The sequence below is a fragment of the Salmo trutta genome, chromosome 15 (assembly GCF_901001165.1).
Source record: "Salmo trutta chromosome 15, fSalTru1.1, whole genome shotgun sequence".
NCBI lineage: Eukaryota > Metazoa > Chordata > Actinopteri > Salmoniformes > Salmonidae > Salmo > Salmo trutta.
The window spans coordinates 54,734,373-54,757,377 of record NC_042971.1 but is presented as its reverse complement, the minus strand read 5'-3'; the positions used below and the strand labels follow the sequence as shown (position 1 = coordinate 54,757,377).

Below are 23,005 nucleotides of genomic sequence, written 5' to 3'. Positions count from 1 at the left end.
GGGCAAGACAAAAGATTTAAATGCCTTTGAACGGTAGTAGGTGTCAGGCGCACCGGTTTCTGTCAAGAACTGCAACGCTGCTGGGTTTTTCACACTCAACAGTTTCCCGTGTGTATCAAGAATGGTCCACCAAAAAAGGACATCCAGCCAACTTGACACAACTGTGGGAAGCATTGGAGTCAACATGGGGAAGCATCCCTGTGGAACGCTTTCGACACCTTGTAGAGTCCATGCCCCGACGAATTGAGGCTGTTCTGACGGGAAAAGGGGGGAGGTACCACTCAATATTAGGACGGTGTTCCTAATGTTTGATATTTTGTATACTCAGTGTATATACTGTACTGTACAAGCTATACTCTGAATATACAAGCTATACTCTGAATATACAAGCTATACTCTGACTATACAAGCTGTCAGATGACTATACAAGCTATACATCGAATATACAAGCTGACCTCTGAATATACAAGCTGACCTCTGAATATACAAGCTATATTCTGAATATACAAGCTGACCTTTGAATATACAAGCTATATTCTGAATATACAAGCTATACTCTGAATATACAAGCTATACTCTGAATATACAAGCTGTCCTCTGAATATAAAAACTGTCCTCTGAATATACAAGCTGTCCTCTGAATATACAAGCTGTGCTCTGACTATTCCTCTTATATTGTATACTCTGAATATACAAGCTGTCCTCTGAATATAAAAACTGTCCTCTGAATATACAAGCTGTCCTCTGAATATACAAGCTGTGCTCTGACTATTCCTCTTATATTGTATACTCTGAATATACAAGCTGTCCTCTGAATATACAAGCTGTACTCTTCTTCGCTACTGTATGAGATACAACATATCTTTGTAATCCTTTATCATGGGGCAATGGCTTTGGCCTGTTTTTATTGACCACCTGTCTTTTGTAAGGCCTACTTGTAAATGGCCGTTGATTTATGGCTGTCGTTTGGTCTAATACAGGTTGCCCGGACAGTGAGAATAACCAGGAGTGCAGAAACCCCTTCAATGTGTTCCAAGGCTGTATGAGACACATCCATGTGGATAACAATGCTGTGGATCTGATCAAGGTACAACAGATGCTGATAGGAAACTACAGCGATCTCCAAATCGACATGTGTGGAATCATCGACAGGTCAGTACAAAACACCATTCCCTGATAGGATTGTTACTAGGGTTGCACAACATTCCCAAAATTCCCATGTTTTCCAGAAATCCTGGTTGAAGGATTCTCAGATTTCCTGTTTATTCCCTCCTGGTTCCAGGAATCTTGTAAGAGGAATTTCTGTATAACCGAGTGTCAGTGTCAAAATGTTGCTAATGCTATATCTTCCTCAGTTCACACGCAAACTTAGCCAGATATAACTGGTACAAGGGCAACCTGGGTGTGTGGACTATTGGATGAACTAATGGTTTTGTGAAAGCTCCCAATTGAACTTAATTTTGAGTAATTTTTAGGAAATGCTCTTATCCAGAGCAACTTACAGGAGGAATTAGGGTTAAGTGCCTTGCTCGGAGATTCAAACCAGCAACTTTTCAGTTACTGGACCTACCTCTTGATCGCTAGGCTACCTGCTGCCTGTGTAACTTCCTGTAACTTCAGTGTTGAGTTTGGTACATTTTACATTGAAGTCCTTTAGCAGACTTTCTTAACCAGAGCGACATACAGAGCAGGAGCAATTAGGGTTACGTGGCTTGCTTAAGGCCACATCAGCAGATTCTTTCCACCTAGTCTGCTCAGGCATTTGAACCAGCAACCTTTCAGTTACTGCCCCAATGCTCTTATCCACTGGGTTACCTGGTAGATACTATATTTGCAAGATCTAGTTCTGTGTTGAGGCTGATTTTCTCATCTGTTTCACTGAGCCTTATGTGAGGACTTTGTTCTTAAATAAACTGATTACCCAATAGCTTTGGTTTTGCTACACAGAGAAGTCTGTGCATTGTTTGCTTGTCACTCGAACGCTTATCTCTGACATTTCTTCAGATCTTCCCCGACACTTTTCTTGATTGTTTTCACATCTATCTTTTATATGAAGTGAACTTTTCTGAGGTAAGAATGAATGCACCAATTTGTAAGTCGCTCTGGAGAGCGTCTGCTAGATGACTTAAATGTAAATGTAAGATGTGCTATTTTGACAATACAACAGCGCGAAGTGAAAGGGGGAGATTACACCACCCTGTGGAGTCCCAGAGATGAAGAATCAGCAGCAGAAATATTGGTCCTATATGAAATGTAGACGTATTGTTCAGTGGAGGCCGTGGTTTGGAAATAACCAATATGATGTTCCCTGCAGAGTCTGATTTGTTGCAATTCTATTATTGCTGCTGCATTGCTGCTGCTGCCCTGTCAACTCTATGCTTTAGTTTTTAGTTTAGAGGGCATGGTTTGTTTTTCTAATGCCGCTCTCTTCTCTCGTTTCTCCTTGATTTGAAATGGCTCACTGTTTGGTCTCCCATCGCCTTCCTCTTATATTGTCATCTTTGTTACGGCCATTATCATCAAAGTCATCATCACTTTCATCCTTCATTTTCATTCTTATCATCACCACTGTCATCACCATCTATCTGTATTGTTATTGGGTGCATCCCAAATGGCACCCTTTTCCCGCTATTCTGTAGTAAACTACTTTTGACCATGGGCCCTGGCCCGGGCCCGGGCACTATATAGGGAATGGGGTGCCATTTGGGATGGAGACTTCATCTTGTAATCTTCATCTTCGCCATAGTTCTTGCCGGCCATCTTTTTCAGATTGTATCTGATATGTGAGAGACAGCGAGTCAAAGCCACTCATGAGGAGCGGAGCTAATGCTTTACTGTCGGCTTTCTCCATGCTCAAATAGGAACACGATTATTGTGACAATTATCAACTCTCCTTGTGGCCACACGCGCACGCACACACGTACGTGCACACACACATACATACAAATTCACGTAGTCTCAGAAAACAGTCTGTCTGTACTGGTTGTAGCTCGTTGTCAGAGAGACACATTTCTCGTGCTTCACTGGTTTTAATTGAATATCTGGACCTGATCCTATTATTTAATTTGGATCTGCTTCTGTCTCTGATGGTCTGGAGACTTTATGGCTCACTTGAAGCAGATGCTTTGAACTTTGAGATTCCCTTTTTAAATGAGTTTAGCTGTATAGTTGATTGGCGTATTCAGATTGTGTTGTATTGGAAGGAATGTGCTGCCTGCACTGCAAACAAGCCATATCACTGTCCCGCTAGACACCAACCCTTGGTGGGGATGCAAAAATTCATTATACATCTACATTTGAGTCATTTAGCAGACGTTCTTATCCAGAGAGATTTACAGTAGTGAGTGCATACATTTTCATTTGTACTGGTCCTCCATGGGAATCGAATCCATGCTCTACCAACTGATCCACATGGGATCAGAATGCCACATGGGACCAGACTGCCACATGGGACCAAAATATACTGCTCAAAAAAATAAAGGGAACACTTAAACAACACATCCTAGATCTGAATGAAAGAAATAATCTTATTAAATACTTTTTTCTTTACATAGTTGAATGTGCTGACAACAAAATCACACAAAAATAATCAATGGAAATCCAATTTATCAACCCATGGAGGTCTGGATTTGGAGTCACACTCAAAATTCAAGTGGAAAACCACACTACAGGCTGATCCAACTTTGATGTAATGTCCTTAAAACAAGTCAAAATGAGGCTCAGTAGTGTGTGTGGCCTCCACATGCCTGTATGACCTCCCTACAACGCCTGGGCATGCTCCTGATGAGGTGGCGGATGGTCTCCTGAGGGATCTCCTCCCAGACCTGGACTAAAGCATCCGCCAACTCCTGGACAGTCTGTGGTGCAACGTGGTGTTGGTGGATGGAGCGAGAGATGATGTCCCAGATGTGCTCAATTGGATTCAGGTCTGGGGAACGGGCGGGCCAGTCCATAGCATCAATGCCTTCCTCTTGCAGGAACTGCTGACACACTCCAGCCACATGAGGTCTAGCATTGTCTTGCATTAGGAGGAACCCAGGGCCAACCGCACCAGCATATGGTCTCACAAGGGGTCTGAGGATCTCATCTCGGTACCTAATGGCAGTCAGGCTACCTCTGGCGAGCACATGGAGGGCTGTGCGGCCCCCCAAAGAAATGCCACCCCACACCATGACTGACCCACCGCAAACCGGTCATGCTGGAGGATGTTGCAGGCAGCAGAACGTTCTCCACGGCGTCTCCAGACTCTGTCACGTCTGTCACGTGCTCAGTGTGAACCTGCTTTCAACTGTGAAGAGCACAGGGCGCCAGTGGCGAATTTGCCAATCTTGGTGTTCTCTGGCAAATGCCAAATGTCCTGCACGGTGTTGGACTGTAAGCACAACCCCCACCTGTGGACGTCGGGCCCTCATACCACCCTCATGGAGTCTGTTTCTGACCGTTTGAGCAGACACATGCACATTTGTGGCCTGCTGGAGGCCATTTTGCAGGGCTCTGGCAGTGCTCCTCCTGCTCCTCCTTGCACAAAGGCGGAGGTAGCGGCCCTGCTACTGGGTTGTTGCCCTCCTACGGCCTCCTCCACGTCTCCTGATGTACTGGCCTGTCTCCTGGTAGCGCTTCCATGCTCTGGACACTACGCTGACAGACACAGCAAACCTTCTTGCCACAGCTCACATTGATGTGCCATCCTGAATGAGCTGCACTACCTGAGCCACTTGTGTGGGTTGTAGACTCCGTCTCATGCTACCACTAGAGTGAAAGCACCGCCAGCATTCAAAAGTGACCAAAACATCAGCCAGGAAGCATAGGAACTGAGAAGTGGTCTGTGGTCTCCACCTGCAGAACCAGTCCTTTATTGGGGGTGTCTTGCTAATTGCCTATAATTTCCACCTGTTGTCTATTCCATTTGCACAACAGCATGTGAAATTTATTGTCAATCAGTGTTGCTTCCTAAGTGGACAGTTTGATTTCACAGAAGTGTGATTGACTTGGAGTTACATTGTGTTGTTTAAGTGTTCCCTTTATTTTTTGGAGCAGTGTACTATGCAAAGACGACAATACACTGTGTATTTTCATGTACCACTCCAAGTGAAAACCTGATATAGTGGTGTGAGTGCTACAGGATTCCTTATTGGGTTTATTTACACGCCACAGGTAGCCATAGAGGGGCAGCAGGTAGCCTGGTGGTTGTGTTGGGCCAGTAACCGAAAGGTTGCTTGTTCAAATCCCTGAGCTGACAAGGTAAAAATCTGTCGCTCTGCCCCTGAACAAGGCCGTTAAACCCACTGTTCCTAGGCCGTCATTGTAAATAAGAATTTGTTCTTAGTTAGTTAAAGGTAAAAAGAAGAGGATTTGGGATTATTCATTTTCAGTTTTTAACTGGACAGAATCGCATAGCTAAAACATTCACAGCCAGCGGAAATAAAGTTTTCATCTTGTGACTCCATTTCAGACGTTATTGTGGTCTAAAGTTAGGGGGTGTGTGTGGGCGCATGTGTGTGCGCGAGTGTGCATGTGTGTCAGTTGTAGAGAAACAGACAGACAGAGGCTAACAGACAGGAAGAAAAAAGGAAAGAGATACAAAAAGGCAAGTTGAGAAAGACTGAGAGACGGACAGGGAGAGATAGACAGACGGACCGAGACAGACAGACGGACCGAGACAAACAGACGGACCGAGACAGACGGACCGAGACAGACAGAGACAGACAGACAGAGACAGACAGACAGAGACAGACAGACAGACAGAGACAGACAGACAGACAGAGACAGACAGACAGACAGAGACAGACAGACAGACAGAGACAGACAGACAGACAGACAGACAGACAGACAGACAGACAGACAGACAGACAGACAGACAGACAGACAGACAGACAGACAGACAGACAGACAGACAGACAGACAGACAGACAGACAGACAGACAGACAGACAGACAGAGAAACAACAGACAGACAGACAGACAGACAGACAGAGAAACAACAGACAGACAGACAGACAGAGAAACAACAGACAGACAGACAGACAGAGAAACAACAGACAGACAGACAGACAGAGAAACAACAGACAGACTGATTGACAGCCCATTGGGGAAAAAATGGTTGTCAATTTCAACCCCAAAAAATCTATGTGATGGATTTGCAAGAAGTCACCAAAGTAAGGACATTTCGTCGTTTTTTTCACCCAACTTGTATTCACGTTAGTTGACAACTCAACCAAATATAAATCAAAACTATATGTTGAACTGACATCTGTCTGTGCCCGATGGGAGACAGGTAGAGAAAGATAGACAGACTGACAGAGGGGAACAGAGACAGAGACAGACACCATCTTTACTGCCACGGTCAATATTGTTGTGTGAACCTCTGTACCCTACGTGCTTAAGATGATATAAATCAAACTAGCTGTCACAGACCTTTCAAAAATGTCAGCTTGGCATAGGTAGAAACCTGATCGATTAAATATACATTATGGCAAACACATTTTTAATCAACTTCATGTGATGTTTTTCAGTTTACACTGTACGTTGAAGGCACTCTAGTGAGTAATCATTTCAGCAGTTGCATGTATTGTACATAATATAAACATTATATAAACATATAAACATTATGTACAGCCATATCTAGTGACTGCCACACCATTTTAATACTGTATAATAAACATGAGTCAAATTGTTAGAATCAAACACCGTGGCCTAGTTTCCTGGACACAGATTACGCCTAGTCTCAGTCAAAAAAATATATTTTAATTCTTAAAAGTCTAAGCATTGAATAACACATTCATAAATGGAAAAAAAGTAAATAATAAGATATTAGGTTTTGAAGTGTTTGACATATTTAACCCCATTTTGGGGGTTAAATAAACCAGTACTTGTTACCTTCAGACAAGTCCCGTGAGCAAAAAGGAGAACATCGTCGTGAGAGTCTCCCCTTTTTATTGAATGGTAGTTTATAGGTGAAACCGTTCGGACGTTACAGACGTTTTCATGCGAAGACCGATTTTCGGGAATCTCATGGTCTGACAAACACCGCTCGACTGTAGCTCTGTCACATATCTCCAGTTTAAACTGACAGGTTTTGATAGGGATCTCCAGTGTGTCAAATGACTCTATGGGTTTTTAATGGACATTTTCAGCATGTTTATCAGTCCAGGGGAAAGCTTCATCTCGGTCCAGAAACCTGGCCCCAAGATGTGGTTGACCGAATACAGAGGAAAATGGTGTTTGACAAGCCTGTTGACGAGGTAATATTCTAATCAATCACATCTTGGGGTTCTATTCAACCGCCCCCCCGCTGTTACGTTACTTCAATCTTCCACTCTGTGAATATGAATACCTGTGTGTGTGGTGCTGTTGCTCTGCTGCTATCGGGGGGATGAAGAAAGTGAAAAGTAAAAAGTCTCTTCCTTGGCGAGTTGTGTGTGTGTGTGTGTGTGTGTGTGTGTGTTTGAGAGCTAGAGACAGGGGGAGAGAGAGAGTTAATTTGTGAGGCTTGTGTGTGTGTGTCTGCCTGCTCGCGCCTGCCTTTGTGCGCTTTCGTGGAAGCTGGAGGGAAAGCGCTGCTTTTAGCTCCCTCAATGGCCCTATGCTCTGTGTGGAACCTCAGCATCAAGCAGGAGGGGTGTTGAAAGTGATCCTGTGATAAATGAACGGGGCATAAACAGTGCATTTTGTATAAATGAAATGACAATTCCAGTGCACATCAGGCAGGCTACCGGCACACTCCATTACCTCAAGACACGTGTTTGTGTGTGTGTGCACGACAAAGGGAGTAAGGCAGTAGCACAAAGCTGGTAGCTTAGCCCTATGAGTGGAGTGGGGAATTGAATCATTTATAATGCAGTGATTTTAGTCCACTCTCTCGCTCTCTCTGTTAGCTAGCTACCGGAATTTATCGAGAAGCCAAGTAGCTCAGGAACAGAGAAAATAACCAGGTCGATCAGGTGCATAGCCACCTCACCTTAGACAATAAGAAACAGAGATATGATTATGCCGCTCCTATACAATGCGAACAGAATGATTATCTTTAGATCGTAATCAACATTAGGATTACCATTCTGCTCCATTTTAATCATTTAAGATTTCCACCCCATAATTGTCACACTTAACTATATTTACAATGTAGTGACAACTACTTCCATTCTAATGTGTAGTTTTACCACTCTTACTGATGTCTAGCTAATTACGTATTATCCACCATAGCATTCGCTCTTACTGCCATTCATGTACAGTAATTCACCCCCTGCATTTAAGCTCCTGGCTGTGCTGTGCTGCAACAATACTTTGTTTTCCCCTTGGCTCTGCAGCAGACCCATAGACATGTACTGTAGGCTACGGCATTGTATATCCAGGCTATCTATGGCTGCAGCAGTGAGTTTTGTAAGACATTTGCTATATCCTATCCAAACCTGGGTTTAAATAGTTTTGTTATTTTCTTTCACCTGGCACGCTTCATAAAGGGCAGCTATAGTATTTGAAAGTTAGCGAATAGGATTTGAACCCAGGTCTGGCTGTATTTTGCTGCAGTGAGGAGTGTTGGACCAGTGAGTTTAGCCTCTGTCAGCCTGCAGTGATCCCCCCTCCCACACACACACACACATCCCACCACCAGGATGCACCAGTATCTCTTCCTAAGGTCGCGTTGATGACATGGGGTCCGTCTCTCATAATGTGACGTTGGGCCACCTTTGGTCTCCAGGCTTAGGGGAGAGGACCTGAAGACCTGTCTCACCTGTCTCCTGCAGGGCCCCTGTCAGGCTCAGCCAACCCTTGAAAACACTACAGTTCAGACAACACCAGCGAATGGCAACTAAGAAAACAACACTGTAACCTTCACCATTGTTTCTCCGGTCCTGCTTTGCCTGTCTCTCAGCCGGTGACTTTCCCGCGTCGTGACACGGCTATATTTATCACCCCTCTGTAATTGGGATCACGATGCACGTGGCTTAGCCTGCCGAGGGTTGGGCGGGAGGCGGCATCAGGGCCCAGAGAGAGAGGGGGTTATGGGTAGCTGAGGGTACCTAGCTGCCCCAGCCTCCTGTCACTCTGTCTGTGAGCTGTGGCATACAGCCCTGGAGCATGTGCTCTCAAGCAGGTGCTCTCTCAATCTCAATTTAAAAGGGGCTTTATTGGCAAAAAAAGGTGTATGAAAAAATAAAATGAACATTCAGAAATTAACAGTAAACATATTCAAAATAATACAGTTGAAGTCGGAAGTTTACATACACCTTAATCAAATACATTTAAACTTCATTTTTCACAATTCCTGACATTTAATCCTAGTAAAAATGACCTGTTTTAGGTCAGTTAGGATCACCACTTTATTTTAAGAATGCGAAATGTCAGAATAATAGTAGAGTGATTTACTTCAACTTTTATTTCTTTCATCACATTTCCAGTGGATCAGAAGTTTTTGCGTCTCTCTCTCTCACACACACACACACACACACACACACACACACACACACACACACACACACACACACACACACACACACACACACACACACACACACACACACACTACAGACAGGACCGAGAGGGGAAAAAGAGTTTACTCTCTGTCCCATCATGCTGTTCAGGGGAATGAGGTTATTTACTTTGTAGCTCTTTGATGCCCCTTTTAGGACATTCTAGCTAGCTTTTCTCGGTAGTAGTCTTTACCGGGGGGTTCAGTGACTTGGCTGTGAACTGTAATGACTTGGAGTCATGTTGAGTAGAGTTGGACGGAAACACTCTGTGATGATATACAGTGCGGTGATATACAGTGTGGTGATATACAGTGCAGTGATATACAGTGCGGTGATACATAGCAGTGGTGTCTCACTGGATTGATCCCATTCCAGTATTTACAAAATGGAGTTGCACTGTGTGGAAGATTATGGGACCAAGGGAATCCATAACATAATTAGGAATTAGAATACTAATATGATCTCTATGATCCATAGAATGTGATACAATAGTGTGGAGAAAAGAAAGGGATATTGTGTGTGTGTGTGTGTGTGTGTGTGTGTGAGAATGTCCTGAAATGCATGCACCTGAACCTCTGTTTTAGTGTGTGTGTTGAACAGGATCTAGGTACGTAATAAGAGTATCTAGCTCAGTGCATCCTGTTTGTTTTATGTGAACCTGTTAGCAGGTGTATGAAGTTGTCAGGTCCATCTTTACATGACTCATGGCAGGCTTAGCTTTCCATCCTTTGCTCTCTTAGAGGGAGATATTGAATGAGAAGAAAGCTGCCCATGTGAACAGCAGGCTGCAGTGAAAGAGAAAGTGTTTGAGAGAGATTGAGAAAGAGAGTGTTTCTCTGTGTATGAGGCAGCAGTGAGAGTGTGTGAGGCAGCCTGTGAAATCCTGTGATTCAGCTCAGTGGCTGTTCTGGGATCAGTGCCAGCAGGTCAGGCAGACGGATGTGTCTCAGGCGGGGCTGGATGTGTCTCAGGCGGGGCTGGATGTGTCTCAGGCGGGGCTGGATGTGTCTCAGGTTGGGCTGGGGATGATGGGGAGCAGGTTAGTGTTTTTCGTAATGAATCTTGTTCTGGAGGCAGCTCTGCAGAGTGATCACTAGCTGGCCCAGCCAGAAAGTCATAAAACCAGATTTTTAATCTTAATCCTAACCTTAGCTACACTGCTAACCCTAATGCCTAACCCTAACCTTAAATGAAGGTTAAAAAGCACATTTTTGTTTTCATACATTTTTACAATATAGGCAATTTTGACTTTGCATTTGGCCTATCAAAGGGGGAAATTGCTCAGTTCTGCCTCCAGGACAAAACTTATGACAATTAACATCATTCTGCTGATGAGAATGGCAGGCAGGATTGCCTCCTTCACATGCCATGTAAAATCTTTATCGGAGAGGAGAGAACAGTATTGATTCTCCAGTCTGACATTATGTCATTCCGTTCTTGTCGGAAAGGTCTCAATCTGTACCCATGCTGCGTTTAGAGCCTATAGGTCCAAAATGCACACACAGATATGGTAACATAGGCTGCAAAAAGGGATGCATCATCTCCACACACAAACGTATACGTCTAGAATATACGGGTGGCCTTTTAGTTACAAGATATTGTTAACAGATTATTAGAATATACACTACCGTTCAAAAGTTTGGGGTCACTTAAAAATATCCTTGTTTTTGAAAGAAAAGCACATCTTTTGTCCATTAAAACATCATCAAATTGATTAGAAATACAGTGTAGGCATTGTTAATGTTGTAAATGACTATTGTAGCTGGAAATGGCTGATTTCTTATGGAATATCTACATAGGCGTACAGAGGCCCATTATCAGCAACCGACACTCCTGTGTTCTAATTGTGCGTTGTTAGCTAATCCAAGTTTATCATTTTAAAAGGCTAATGGATCATTAGAAAGCCCTTTAGCAATTATGTTAGCACAGCTGAAAATGGTTGTGCTGATTTAAATAAGCAATACAACTGGCCTTCTTTAGAATAGATAAGTATCTGGAGCATCAGCATTTGTGGGTTCGATTACAGGCTCAAAATGGCCAGAAACAAAGAACTTTCTTCTGAACTCGTCAGTCTATTCTTGTTCTGAGAAATGAAGGCTATTCCATGCGAGCAATTGCCAAGAAACTGAAGATCTTGTACTCCCTTCACAGAACAGCGCAACCTGGCTTTAACCAGAATAGAAAGAGGAGTGGGAGGCCCCGGTGCACAACTGAGCAAGAGGACAAGTACATTAGTGTCTAGTTTGAGAATCAGACGCCTCACAAGTCCTCAACTGGCAGCTTCATTAAACAGTACCCGCAAAACACCAGTCTCAACGTCAACAGTGAAGAGGCGACTCCGGGATGCTGGCCTTCTAGGCAGAGTTCCTCTGTCCAGTGTCTCTGGACAGAGGAACTCTTTTCTTTTTATTGGCCAGTCTGAGATATGGCTTTTTCTTTGCAACTCTACATAGAAGGCCAGCATCCCAGAGTCGCCTCTTCACTGTTGACGTTGAAGGCCAGTTTTACTGCTTCTTTAATCAGGAAAACAGTTTTCAGCTGTTTTAACATAATTGCAAAAGGGCTTTCTAATGATCAATTAGCCGTTTAAAATGATAAACTTGGATTAGCTAACACAATTTGACATTGAAACACAGGAGTGATGTTTTCTGATAATGGGCCTCTGTACGCCTATGTAGATATTCGATACAATATCAGCCGTTTCCAGCTACAATAGTCATTTACAACATTAACAATGTCTACACTGTATTTCTGATCCATTTGATGTTATTTTAATGGACAAAAGATGTGCTTTTCTTTCAAAAACAAGGACATTTCTAAGTGACCCCTAACTTTTGAACGGTAGTGTAATTGTAATGGTGCCCATTATTAGTTCTCAGAGCTGATAATATCAGAGGACATTCTGAGAATGCCTACCTGGAGTTCGGAAAAGGTTTCTTTACAGGTCCTGAAAAAAACTTGAGAAAGGTGTAGAAAATCGAAAGAATACTGGGCCTTGAACCAAAAGCAGATGAATTGAGCTTAAGGACAGTATTATAAAACATAATGTAATGTGGTCTGTGTGTAGCTGGTGTAGAGGAGTCAGGCGGAGGACAGCAGATATGAGTAAATAAACGTATTTTACTCAAAAATGTTAAAGACTATACAAAATAAGCGAGCCCACATAAACGGACCGTATTACATAAGAACGATCACTCACAAACAAACATGGGGGAACAGAGGGTTAAATAATGAACAAGTATTTGGGGAATTGAAACCAGGTGTGTAAGACAAAGACAAAAGAAATGGAAAATGAAAAGTGGATCGGCAATGGCTAGAAGGCCGGTGACGTCGACCGCCGAGTGCCGCCCGAACAAGGAGAGGGACCGACTTTGGCGGAAGTCGTGACACATAAAGAGATGTATTTATTTTAGGCATTCACAGGGCATTCACAGGATGCCAAAAAAAATTTGTTTTTAGTCAGATATGTCTCTCTGAGAAAATAGTTTGACTATGCGCCAGGGGATGAAACCAATTCAGGGAACAGAACCAAAAAATGGAAAATAACGAAATTATTTGAGTAACAGAACCGAAAACTAAAGTGATCTATACTGTTCCCGGAACAAAACCATTATTTTAAAAGTGTGGGAACCAGTTAGTAACGTTATTTTACGTTCTGGGCATTTCTTTCCAGTCCCACAAAAATCGCAACAGCCTACGCAAAGCACTCACTCTATCACTCAGAAATGTATTCCAGCATCTGCCTACCATCTGAAAATCTTTGCCAGTGGGTGTGTAGGCTACCTGCCCCTTCCCTCTGAAGCATTGGTTAGCCTACTCTAGCCTACAGACATTACAAACGTAATTAAGAAATTAGGGAGAGAGGTTTAATTACAGAAGACTTTTTCAATACTAGTTAAGGATACTTTAGTTATCACATTTCCCATTGGATTTATTAACTACAAAAAGGTAAGATGTGTTTTTAATTCTAGTGCTGCTCTGCACACACAACCTTGTTACCTAGTCCTGCACACACAACCTTGTGGGCTGGTCCAACGTTAAACCAACTCGGAAGTTTAAAGATATTCAGAGTTCCTCCATAGAAGCCGCTCCTCCGTAGGTATAATTCTTTGGGACGAATTCCGATGATGCATGTTATAACAAGATGCCCAGTGCTTCAAGGCAAGCTTCCTCCATCCTCTTTCACTCTCTCCTCACCGTCATAATTTCAGTTGCATCTCACGCACTACACTGTGACTGCCAGCACAGTGTGTGTGTGTTTGTCTTTCAGTATGATTAAACCATGCTATTATGGTAAAATACGAGATGCTCTTAATGACTTTCCTGTACAGATTAAATCGCTTACCCGCTCCACAGCAAGCTGCTCTATTTTAATTTAACCTTTATTTAACTAGGCAAGTCAGTTAAAAACAAATTCTTATTTACAATGACAGCCTACCCTGGCCAGACCTGGATGACGCTAGGTCAATTGTGCACCGCGCTATGGGACTCCCATTCAAGGCCAGATGTGATACAGCGTGGATTTGAACCAGGGATTGTAGTGACACCTCTTGCACTGAGATGCAGTGCCTTAGACCGCTGCACCATTTGTGAGTTCAGATAGAGCATTCACTCTATCCTCACTGATTGGTGAAGTAATTTAATATTGAGCTAAATGTATATTTCAGAGGTATAAAAAGGAACAGAAAGATGTCTGACCTTCAGAAAGCTGTGGGGGATAAATCTCTCTTCTCTTTTCAGATGCTCTCCAAGCCATTGCGAACATGGGGGGAGATGTACCCAGTCTTGGAGTACCTTCCATTGCAACTGTTCGAACACGGGCTACAGTGGAGCAACATGTCACAGCTGTAAGGAGACCTTGTGTGTTTCTTAAAAGTCTTAAAACCACAGTGTTGTTTTTATAACTGAAGAATTATTTCAAAACCTGTGTGTGTGCTTGCTTGCGTGCGATTAGTAAGCGCTCGAAGCAGAAGGCGTATATCCAAACTGTAAAGCTAGCGCAGAACTGAACAGACTGAACAGACATACTGTCGAGAGGACATTGTGTTTGTTCCTTAAACATGCACAGAGACACAGCCAGTTGGATTCAAGGTCAAGCGTCTTATCTCTGATGCAGCAATAGCCTGCTGCAGTGCCAGACCCTTTTGACAAAGCCTCACCATTGATAAGGATTAGGACAAAGCCTTTAATGATGTGAGAGCTTCTCTCGCTCTGTCTCTCTAAGTCCGCTCAGTGTCATCATAAATTGTGTGGAAGATTTGAACGTTAAATTAAGCGACTTGTCAGTCAAACATAATCGCCTCACCATTTAACACATTCACACTTGAGTTGCGTTGAAATTGAAGTGCTGGTGGAGACCGGAAAAGGACTGGTGATTTTCTTTGTCTCTATAATTAAATTGAAATTAAACTTAGATCCATCACAGGAAGTGTTTCAGGTGAGGAGGAAATAAGATATTTACATGATTGGAGATATCCTGTGTGACTAAACTGTTAGAGGTTGTTAGTTATTATTTTCTGACAAGAGGGGAGGGTTTGTATTGTTTCATACATTGTGTATGCACATCCAATGACTTGCATGGTGCTCGGTACAAATAGCCAGACGATGACTTTCGGGTCAAAATGGTGCACAATAAAACAACAGGAGCATTCATCAGTGTACCTATTCTTTATTCCATGAGGATTTGTGTTATGCCAGGTCAATGTGTTCTAGTTACAGCAGGGTTTCATAGTCATGTTCAGGGGGACCCACAGAGGTGCACATTTTTGTTCCTGCCCAGCACTTATACACCCGATTTAACAAGCCCTTGATTAGCTGCAGGTGTGTGTGTTCTTGGCAGGAACAAAGAATTAACTGAGGAACCCTGCTCAGGGTAACAGTGAAAGGGAATACACTGAATACAACCTCCTGTTAACGTTGTTATTGATATGGCCAAGTATTAATTATTTATCAGTCAGACATGCCCACTAGCCTTTAACCAATGGCTATTCAGAATAATATAGACTGGTATACACATGGGGTGCATCTGAAATTGCATCCTATTCCCTATAAAGTGCACTTCTTTTGACCAGGGCTCTAAAGGCTCTGGTCAAAAGTAGTGCACTATACAGGGAATAGTTAGCCATTACCGACAGAGTCAAAGAAACGGCAACATCTGCAGTGATGGGGCCTGCATTCCTTAGGGACACCAGCTAGCACCCTTTAATCTAGAATGCAATGGTTTTCTGTGTGTCTCCTTTCAAATAATGATGGTTAGCACATCAATAATGTAACAACCTCCGCAACAATAGAACAGACTGCTGGCTCAAACACACACATTACATCAACAGAACAGACTGTTGGCACACAAAGCTACTGTAAATCAGAGTGGAGAGAGTTGAGTGCCCAAGACAAAGAATGCGTTTCGCTGCTCTGCGTCAGTGGAGTCTTGTTGTCTGGCACACCCCAACATCCCAACATAGCTTAGTGTCTTGAATATTAAAGTTTGTTGTGCTTGCTTTGTGTATGTGTGTGTTCTGTTGGCACACCCAATGTGCCTTGGTGTCATAGATTACAATAAGAACGTTAGTTTTATTTGCTTTGAGTACTGTATGTGTATGTTATGTACACTGAGTGTACAAAACATTAAGAACACCCAGTGGTGGAAGAAGTACCCAATTGTCACACTTGAGTAAAAGTATAGATATCTTAATAGAAAGTTACTCAAGTAAAAGTGAAAGTCAGGCAGTGAATTACTACTTGAGTAAAGTCTAAAAGTTTTTGGTTTTAAATACACTTAAGTATCGAAAGTAAAAGTATGAATCATTTAAAATTCCTATTATTTAGCAAAGCAGACGGCACAATTGTCTTGTTTTTTTAATTTTGCGGATAGCCAGGGGCACACTCCAATACTCAGACATTATTTACAAAAGATGCATTTGTGTTTGGTATACGTATATTCTGTGAGTTAGTTATTCATTTAGAAATGTGAATACATTATAAAGTATCATTGGACAGCCCTTGCCACCCAAAGGCATTAAGTATGCTCCTCAGCTGAAACATTTAAATATTTTCCTCCAAAGCAATCCTAGATGTCAAAATCTTCATAAACAGCATAAATTATAAACAATTGTTTTCTTTCAGGAAGTGGTGTTAAAGACTTGATTTGGGAATTTACATATAGACCACATGCCAGGTCTCAAGTTCTTAACTTATCATACTTACTTTCACATCTAGTGGAAACATGGCAGTGTTTGCTCTAGAAGTTGTTCCTGTGTAATGTACATTTAATTGGAATTCTTGCACATGTGTCTGTTGGTGGCTGTATTTGTTTCAGTTAATTATTTCAGTCAGTACTAATTTCAGCAGTGGTGGAAAAAGCAGCGAATGTTATACTTGAGTAAAAGTAAAGTCACCCAGTAAAATACTACTTGAGTAAAACTATTTGGTTTTAAATATACTTACAAGTAGCAAAAGTAAATGTAATTGCTAAAATATACTTAAGTATCAAAACTAAATGTATAAATCATTTCAAGTTGTTTATATTAAGCAAACTACATGGCACCATGTTATTTCTTTATTTTATTCTAAGGCTAGCCAGGGGCACACTCCAACACTCAGACATCTTTACAAATTAAGCATTTGTGTTTAGTGAGTCCACCAGATCAGAGGCAGTAGGGATGACTAGGGATGTTCTCTTGATAAGTATGCGAATTAGATAATTTTCCTGTCCTGCTTATCATTCAAAATGTAACGAGTACTTTTGGGTGTGAGGGAAAATGGAATAAAAATTAGATTATTTTCTTTAGGAATGCAGTGAAATAAAAGTTAAAGTTGTAAAAAATATCGATAGTAAAGTACAGATACCCCCAAAAACTACTTAAGGTGTACTTTAAAGTATTTTTACATAAGTACTTCACACTGGCAGGAGGTAACCTAAGTGTTTGTGTATATTTTCTCCTCCTCAGCTGTCTATGAGAAGTCATGTGAAGCGTATAAACACCAGGGTAACACATCAGGCTTGTATTACATAGATGTGGACGGAAGTGGTCCGATCAAGTCACAGCTGATCTACTGCAACATGACAGGTAAACCGCATGCACGCACACGCGCACACACACAAGCTAATTAAACCACTGGATGACGAGCTATGGTTTCCCTGTTACATTATACCACTGCAGGGATAGTTAGGGTTTCCCTGCATACATAACCACTGGTGGCAGTGTGACAAATAATCTCCACTTAGTTTTTACTATTGCCTAATGCAAATCTGTTATGATAGAGAAGTAAGGTTCAACTAAAGTGCCACCAACAATCTGGCATATGGTACTTCCTTATTGCCCGCCAGTGGCAGTTTAGTTATTTCTTTCACTGACGGAAACAGATAGACACCTCGTTTAGGGGGCTGTTGATGGCTCTCGGTAAGTAACTGAGCTGTGAGCTGTGGCTGGGATCCCAGATCTTCTGACAGGATTTCCATCCTTCAGGGCTGGCACCAGCTGCTATCGGAAGCATCTCGTCTTCCCACCCACCCCATCCCCATTTTCACACTGTCTCTGCTATCATTAACATTTTCATAATTATTTAGAATGATCCTAGGATTTCCCTCTGTTCTCTCTCTTCTCCTCCAGATAAAACATGGCTGGTGATCCAACACAATAACACGGAGCTAACCAAATTAAAGGCCTCCTCTGGGATAAATCAGCATTTAGCCTATTTTAACTATTCTGCCGACGCGGATCAGCTCTGGGCCATAATTACCCAGGCAGAGCACTGCGAGCAGGAAGTCCTCTACCACTGCAGAAAGTCACTCCTCTTAAACACACCAGGTGAATCATTTTTATTAACAGTATTGATCCCAGCCAGCCATAAAGGTCAGGATGATTAAAAACCTGCTCACTCAGTCAACTATGAGTCAGTCAACGCATCCCAAATGGCACCCTATTCCCTATATAGTGTACTACTTTTGACCAGAGCCTGCAAAAGTAGTGAACTATTTAGGGAATAAGGTGCCATTTGGGAGACACCCTGTGAGAGGGAGTGCTGCTCTCCACCCGCAGAGCTTAAGCAGATGTCACAAATTGATTATTGTGCTCATTGTTGCAAATTAATTTAGGTTTTAAGGGGGGGGGGTTCTTCTATGTAGGCCTACCCGTCATTGTGTTATACTAGAATATTCATCATTTCTGGATGTGTTATGGTACATGCACTGAGTGAGTTAGCATTTAGGTGATTGGTTTTTGCACTGATTGGTGTGTCGTTGGTCTTTGCCATATGATATTAATTTGTAATGACTCTTTTAAACCTGCAAATGAACATGAAACAAGGCAACTCACAGCTTCACAGTGTAATTGCTGTCTCGTTACTGTAGAGGCTGACTGAGGGAAGAGGAAAACAATGTCTAAGCTAAATAAATAATGCTGGAAAATGTCAAATGAAGAATAATGAGGGAAAGAGTATGGTGTTAGGTTTATGTTTAAAACCAGACAGCCTGCTTCAGGTGGGGGAACGTGATCAGACGAGTGATGGAAGAGAGAATCAATGAGAATGACTTTCTTTTCTCTTTCAAGGCAGCACTCTGGAGTCTGGCCTGTTTTTTGGGGGAAAGTGGTGACTGAAACCATTCTCAATTAAGCACTCTCTCTCCTCTTGTTACGGTCTTTTTGTGGAACGTGTCTCTGTTATATGTCATCAGTCAGTGTCCTCATTGCAAATAGCACCAAATTGATCTTTAGGTAAAACACATCTTGTCTGATCTGTTTTTACATTACTACCCAAAAATCTCATGCCCTACATAGTAAATAAATGAACAGGAGTTTGGGAGTCTATAGTGTTTTTGAACACACCCCCTTGTTAGGTTCAAATTTTTCAGAGTAAATGACTCACGGACACTAGAGAAGCTTGACCAAGTTTTATTCTTCCCAAAGGGTCGACACAGCTGTATTCAGACAAAGAAATAGCTTCCCCGTGGTGGTATTCATACCCCACGTTGGGTGGAGTCTCCTCCTTATCTCTAAACATTGCATCCTTCCTGCTTAGCAGGGAACTAAGTGATATGAGCCTTCAGCGGTTTCTCCCCTTATCAGTACTGTCACATGCAATTGTTTTCCCTGCACTCAGCCCCTCATTATGGCACCCCTCATTTCTTTTGTGTAACTAATGTTCCTATACCTGAGTATAACTGTGTGTGTGTGTGTGTGTGTGTGTGTGTGTGTGTGTGTGTGTGTGTGTGTGTGTGTGTGTGCGCGCGTCTCTGTCTTTGTCTCAGATGGATCTCCGTTCACCTGGTGGGTGGGTCGTACAGATGAGCCACAGACGTACTGGGGCGGGGCGGTACCAGGGAGCCAGCAGTGTGGCTGCGGTCTTCAGGGGAACTGCATCGACTCAGACCACTACTGCAACTGTGACGCTGACCGCAAAGAATGGTACAATACCATCACATTCTCTATATGTTTCCCTCAATCTCTTTCCTCTCACTTTCTCTCTATCTGCTCCTCTCTTTCTCTCTATATATATATCTGCTCCCCTCTTTCTCTCTCTCGCTATATATCTGCTCCTCTCTTTCTCTCTCTCTCTCTCTATATATATATATATATATATATATATATATATATATATATATATATATATATATATATATATATATATATATATATATATATATATATATATATTTCCTCCCCTCTTTCGCTCACTCTCTTTCTCTCTCTCTCTTTCTCTCTCTCTCTCTCTCTCTCTCTCTCTCTAATTAATATATATATATATATATATATATATATATATATATATATATATTAATTAGAATCTTTATTCTTCTGAACACCAATCACCACTACTCTTCAGCTCCTTTTAGTCCACCCTTCCCTATGTAATGTCTGGATCTCTGCCCCAACATGCTATAGTATACCATCTGCTGTACTCAACACTCAGTGTGATTCTCTACTGACTGAGATTCACCTTTCAATTTTTTATCATATTCAGAAAGGGCCTTGTTCTCTCACCGGTATTTGTATTTGTTTTAATTACATTTTTATAGCCCCCGCAACAGTGATAAGACTACAAGAACATAAACATCACCTAGAGTAAACATCATCTGGATGGTGGTTGTTAAAATCGGCAACATTTTATTTTCTATTTCCTGTTGTGATTGTTTGTGCTGTAGTGGTATTTGATAAAGCAATAATCAGAACAGGAAGTAGTTGGCCAGAAGGAATGGTTCTATTCTAAGAGTATGAGTCAAATGCCTACATCTCCAAAGATGCAGCAGAAGTATACTGTACTTACAATAACATTCATCCTACATCTCTCTATGTGCATTTCCTATAACACCAGTAGTGCACAACTCCAGTTCTCGAAGGCTCCCATCCTGCTTCTCGCTCTCGCTCTCACTCTCTCTCATATTGATTGGCTATAGATTCCACACACCTGGTAGCCCAAGTAATCAACTTGCCATTGAAATGTAACAAATGGTGTATACTGTTAGCTCTGGAGGACCGAAGCTATACACCTCCACCCTACACCATGTCTCTCATTGATAGCTATACATATTAGAGAGATTATTGAGAGGAACCAGACCAGCTGCCTGCTATTACTGTCACACTGTGAATCCAGACACAAAGACAACCTACCGTTACTGTGTTTCATAAACTAACCAGAAATCAAATAGTGAGGATGGCTGTTCATTAGGATCAATTGAAGAAAGCAACATAGGCCGATATACACTGATTTTGATCTGGTCCTTTGTTCCTCTGTTGTTTTAATGCATCCCTCCTCTGTTTTATGTAACCCAGGGCGACTGACTCTGGTCTGCTCACCCATAAGGAGAATCTGCCGGTCAGATGGGTGGTTGTTGGGGATATACAGAGACCTGGATCAGAGGCAGCCTATAAAGTTGGACCACTCAGGTGTCATGGCGACAGTAAGTATCAAATTATGACATAGTAAAGATAGTCTCACACTTGATCTACATTCTTTGAAAAAAGTACTACTGTATCTAGAACCTAAAAGGGTTATTCAGCTTATTCACCCTTTCCACAGAGGCTTCTATATGGAACCCAAAACGGTTCTACCTGAAACCAATGTGTACAGCCGAAGAACCCTTTGGAACCCTTTTTCTAAGAGTTTATATTCCCAATTATTTATTGGGTATCACCAAAGTTTCGGCACACGGTGCCTTACTCTGGGTTAGAAAGTAAGGATCAAGTCAATTAATTGTTCTACTAAATCAGTCCATTATTTCATCCATTACTGACCCTCCTCCAATAAACTGACTGGGTTTTACTGAGTACTGTGTGCTGGCTTTTGATATATCAGTCAATCTATCACTCCATTATTTCTATATGGACATGGAGTATTTACAATGCACACAGGCTGTGATTCAAACAAATGCAGATAAATGACCTGAGCACTGTAGACTTTACAAGCTACTCCTACTCTGAGTCCTCAGCACAGTCATTTCTTTTCCCATACCTGTTAGATGCTAATGCAACATTCTCTTCCTCTCCATCAATCATCATGTTAATCACTCTGATTATGCACATAACCTAATTATCTGTACCACATTAGCAGAATGGTTGCAAAAACAATGTTCTCTCTTTTATGCTCTTATGCTGATGGCGGTGGGTAGTTGTTAATCAGGCAATAATGAATCAAGAGTCCCAATCTCTTTTTTATTCCTAATTGCATCCTTGGTTACCTGAAATATTTATCTTAGTAAATTAGACATAAACGGGGGAAACAGAGGTGGAATATAATTAAGATGAATTAGTGCCTGACAGTCTCATCAACAGATCATTATTATGAACTGAGAACGAAACAAGTTGAGGACATATACTCTCGAAGCCACATCTTATTTTGTTCTCAGTCTATTTAGACCTTAGTTTCCAATAAGCACCCTTTTTCTCAATCAGCACCATGTCTAGTTTTTCAGAAGCAAGGCAGACTTCCCTATTATCTCCTTTCTATGTGTTATGGTTGTCTCACCTATGTGATTTGTGGTTGTCTTACTTACCTTAGCTGAATGCTCTGACTAAGTCATTCTGGATAAGAGTATGCTAAATGACCAAAATGTATGTACATGTAAATGTATTGATTTCCATAATTTCCTCAGAGAACTTCTGGAACGCAGCGTTTTTCAACAAAGAGACGTCGTATCTGCACTTCCCCACGTTCCACGGAGAGCTGAGTGCAGACATCTCCTTCCTGTTCAAAACCACCGCCGCTTCAGGAGTCTTCCTGGAAAACCTGGGCATCAAAGACTTCATACGGGTGGAACTCAGCTGTAAGTAGAATGGATGAAGTCGGCTGTAATAGAGTGGATAAAGTCAGCTGTAATTAGAGTGGATGAAGTCAGTTGTAATAGAATGGATGAAGTCGGCTGTAAGTAGAGTGGATGAACGCAGCTGTAAGTAGAGTGGATGAACGCAGCTGTAAGTAGAGTGGATGAACTCAGTGTAAGGGCTGTCGTCGGAAGAAGACCAAGGTGCAGCGGAGTTAGTGTTCATCTTGACATTTAATTCAAACAAAGAGAACACTATACAAAAAACAGGAAAACCGACAGCC

General features: G+C 42.0%; 1 protein-coding gene across 3 annotated transcripts in view; it reads left to right on the top strand.

The window, feature by feature from the left end:
- Nucleotides 1-23,005, top strand: part of LOC115149369 (contactin-associated protein-like 4) — a 203,596-nt gene that overhangs the window by 120,158 nt on the left and 60,433 nt on the right. For all 3 annotated transcript variants that reach the window (XM_029692183.1, XM_029692184.1, XM_029692182.1), the window contains exons 10-16: nt 981-1,152; nt 14,207-14,313; nt 17,413-17,532; nt 18,076-18,273; nt 19,713-19,869; nt 21,235-21,362; nt 22,554-22,724. In XM_029692183.1, the coding sequence (XP_029548043.1) occupies nt 981-1,152; nt 14,207-14,313; nt 17,413-17,532; nt 18,076-18,273; nt 19,713-19,869; nt 21,235-21,362; nt 22,554-22,724 (1,053 nt within the window). The remainder of the gene's footprint in view (nt 1-980; nt 1,153-14,206; nt 14,314-17,412; nt 17,533-18,075; nt 18,274-19,712; nt 19,870-21,234; nt 21,363-22,553; nt 22,725-23,005) is intronic.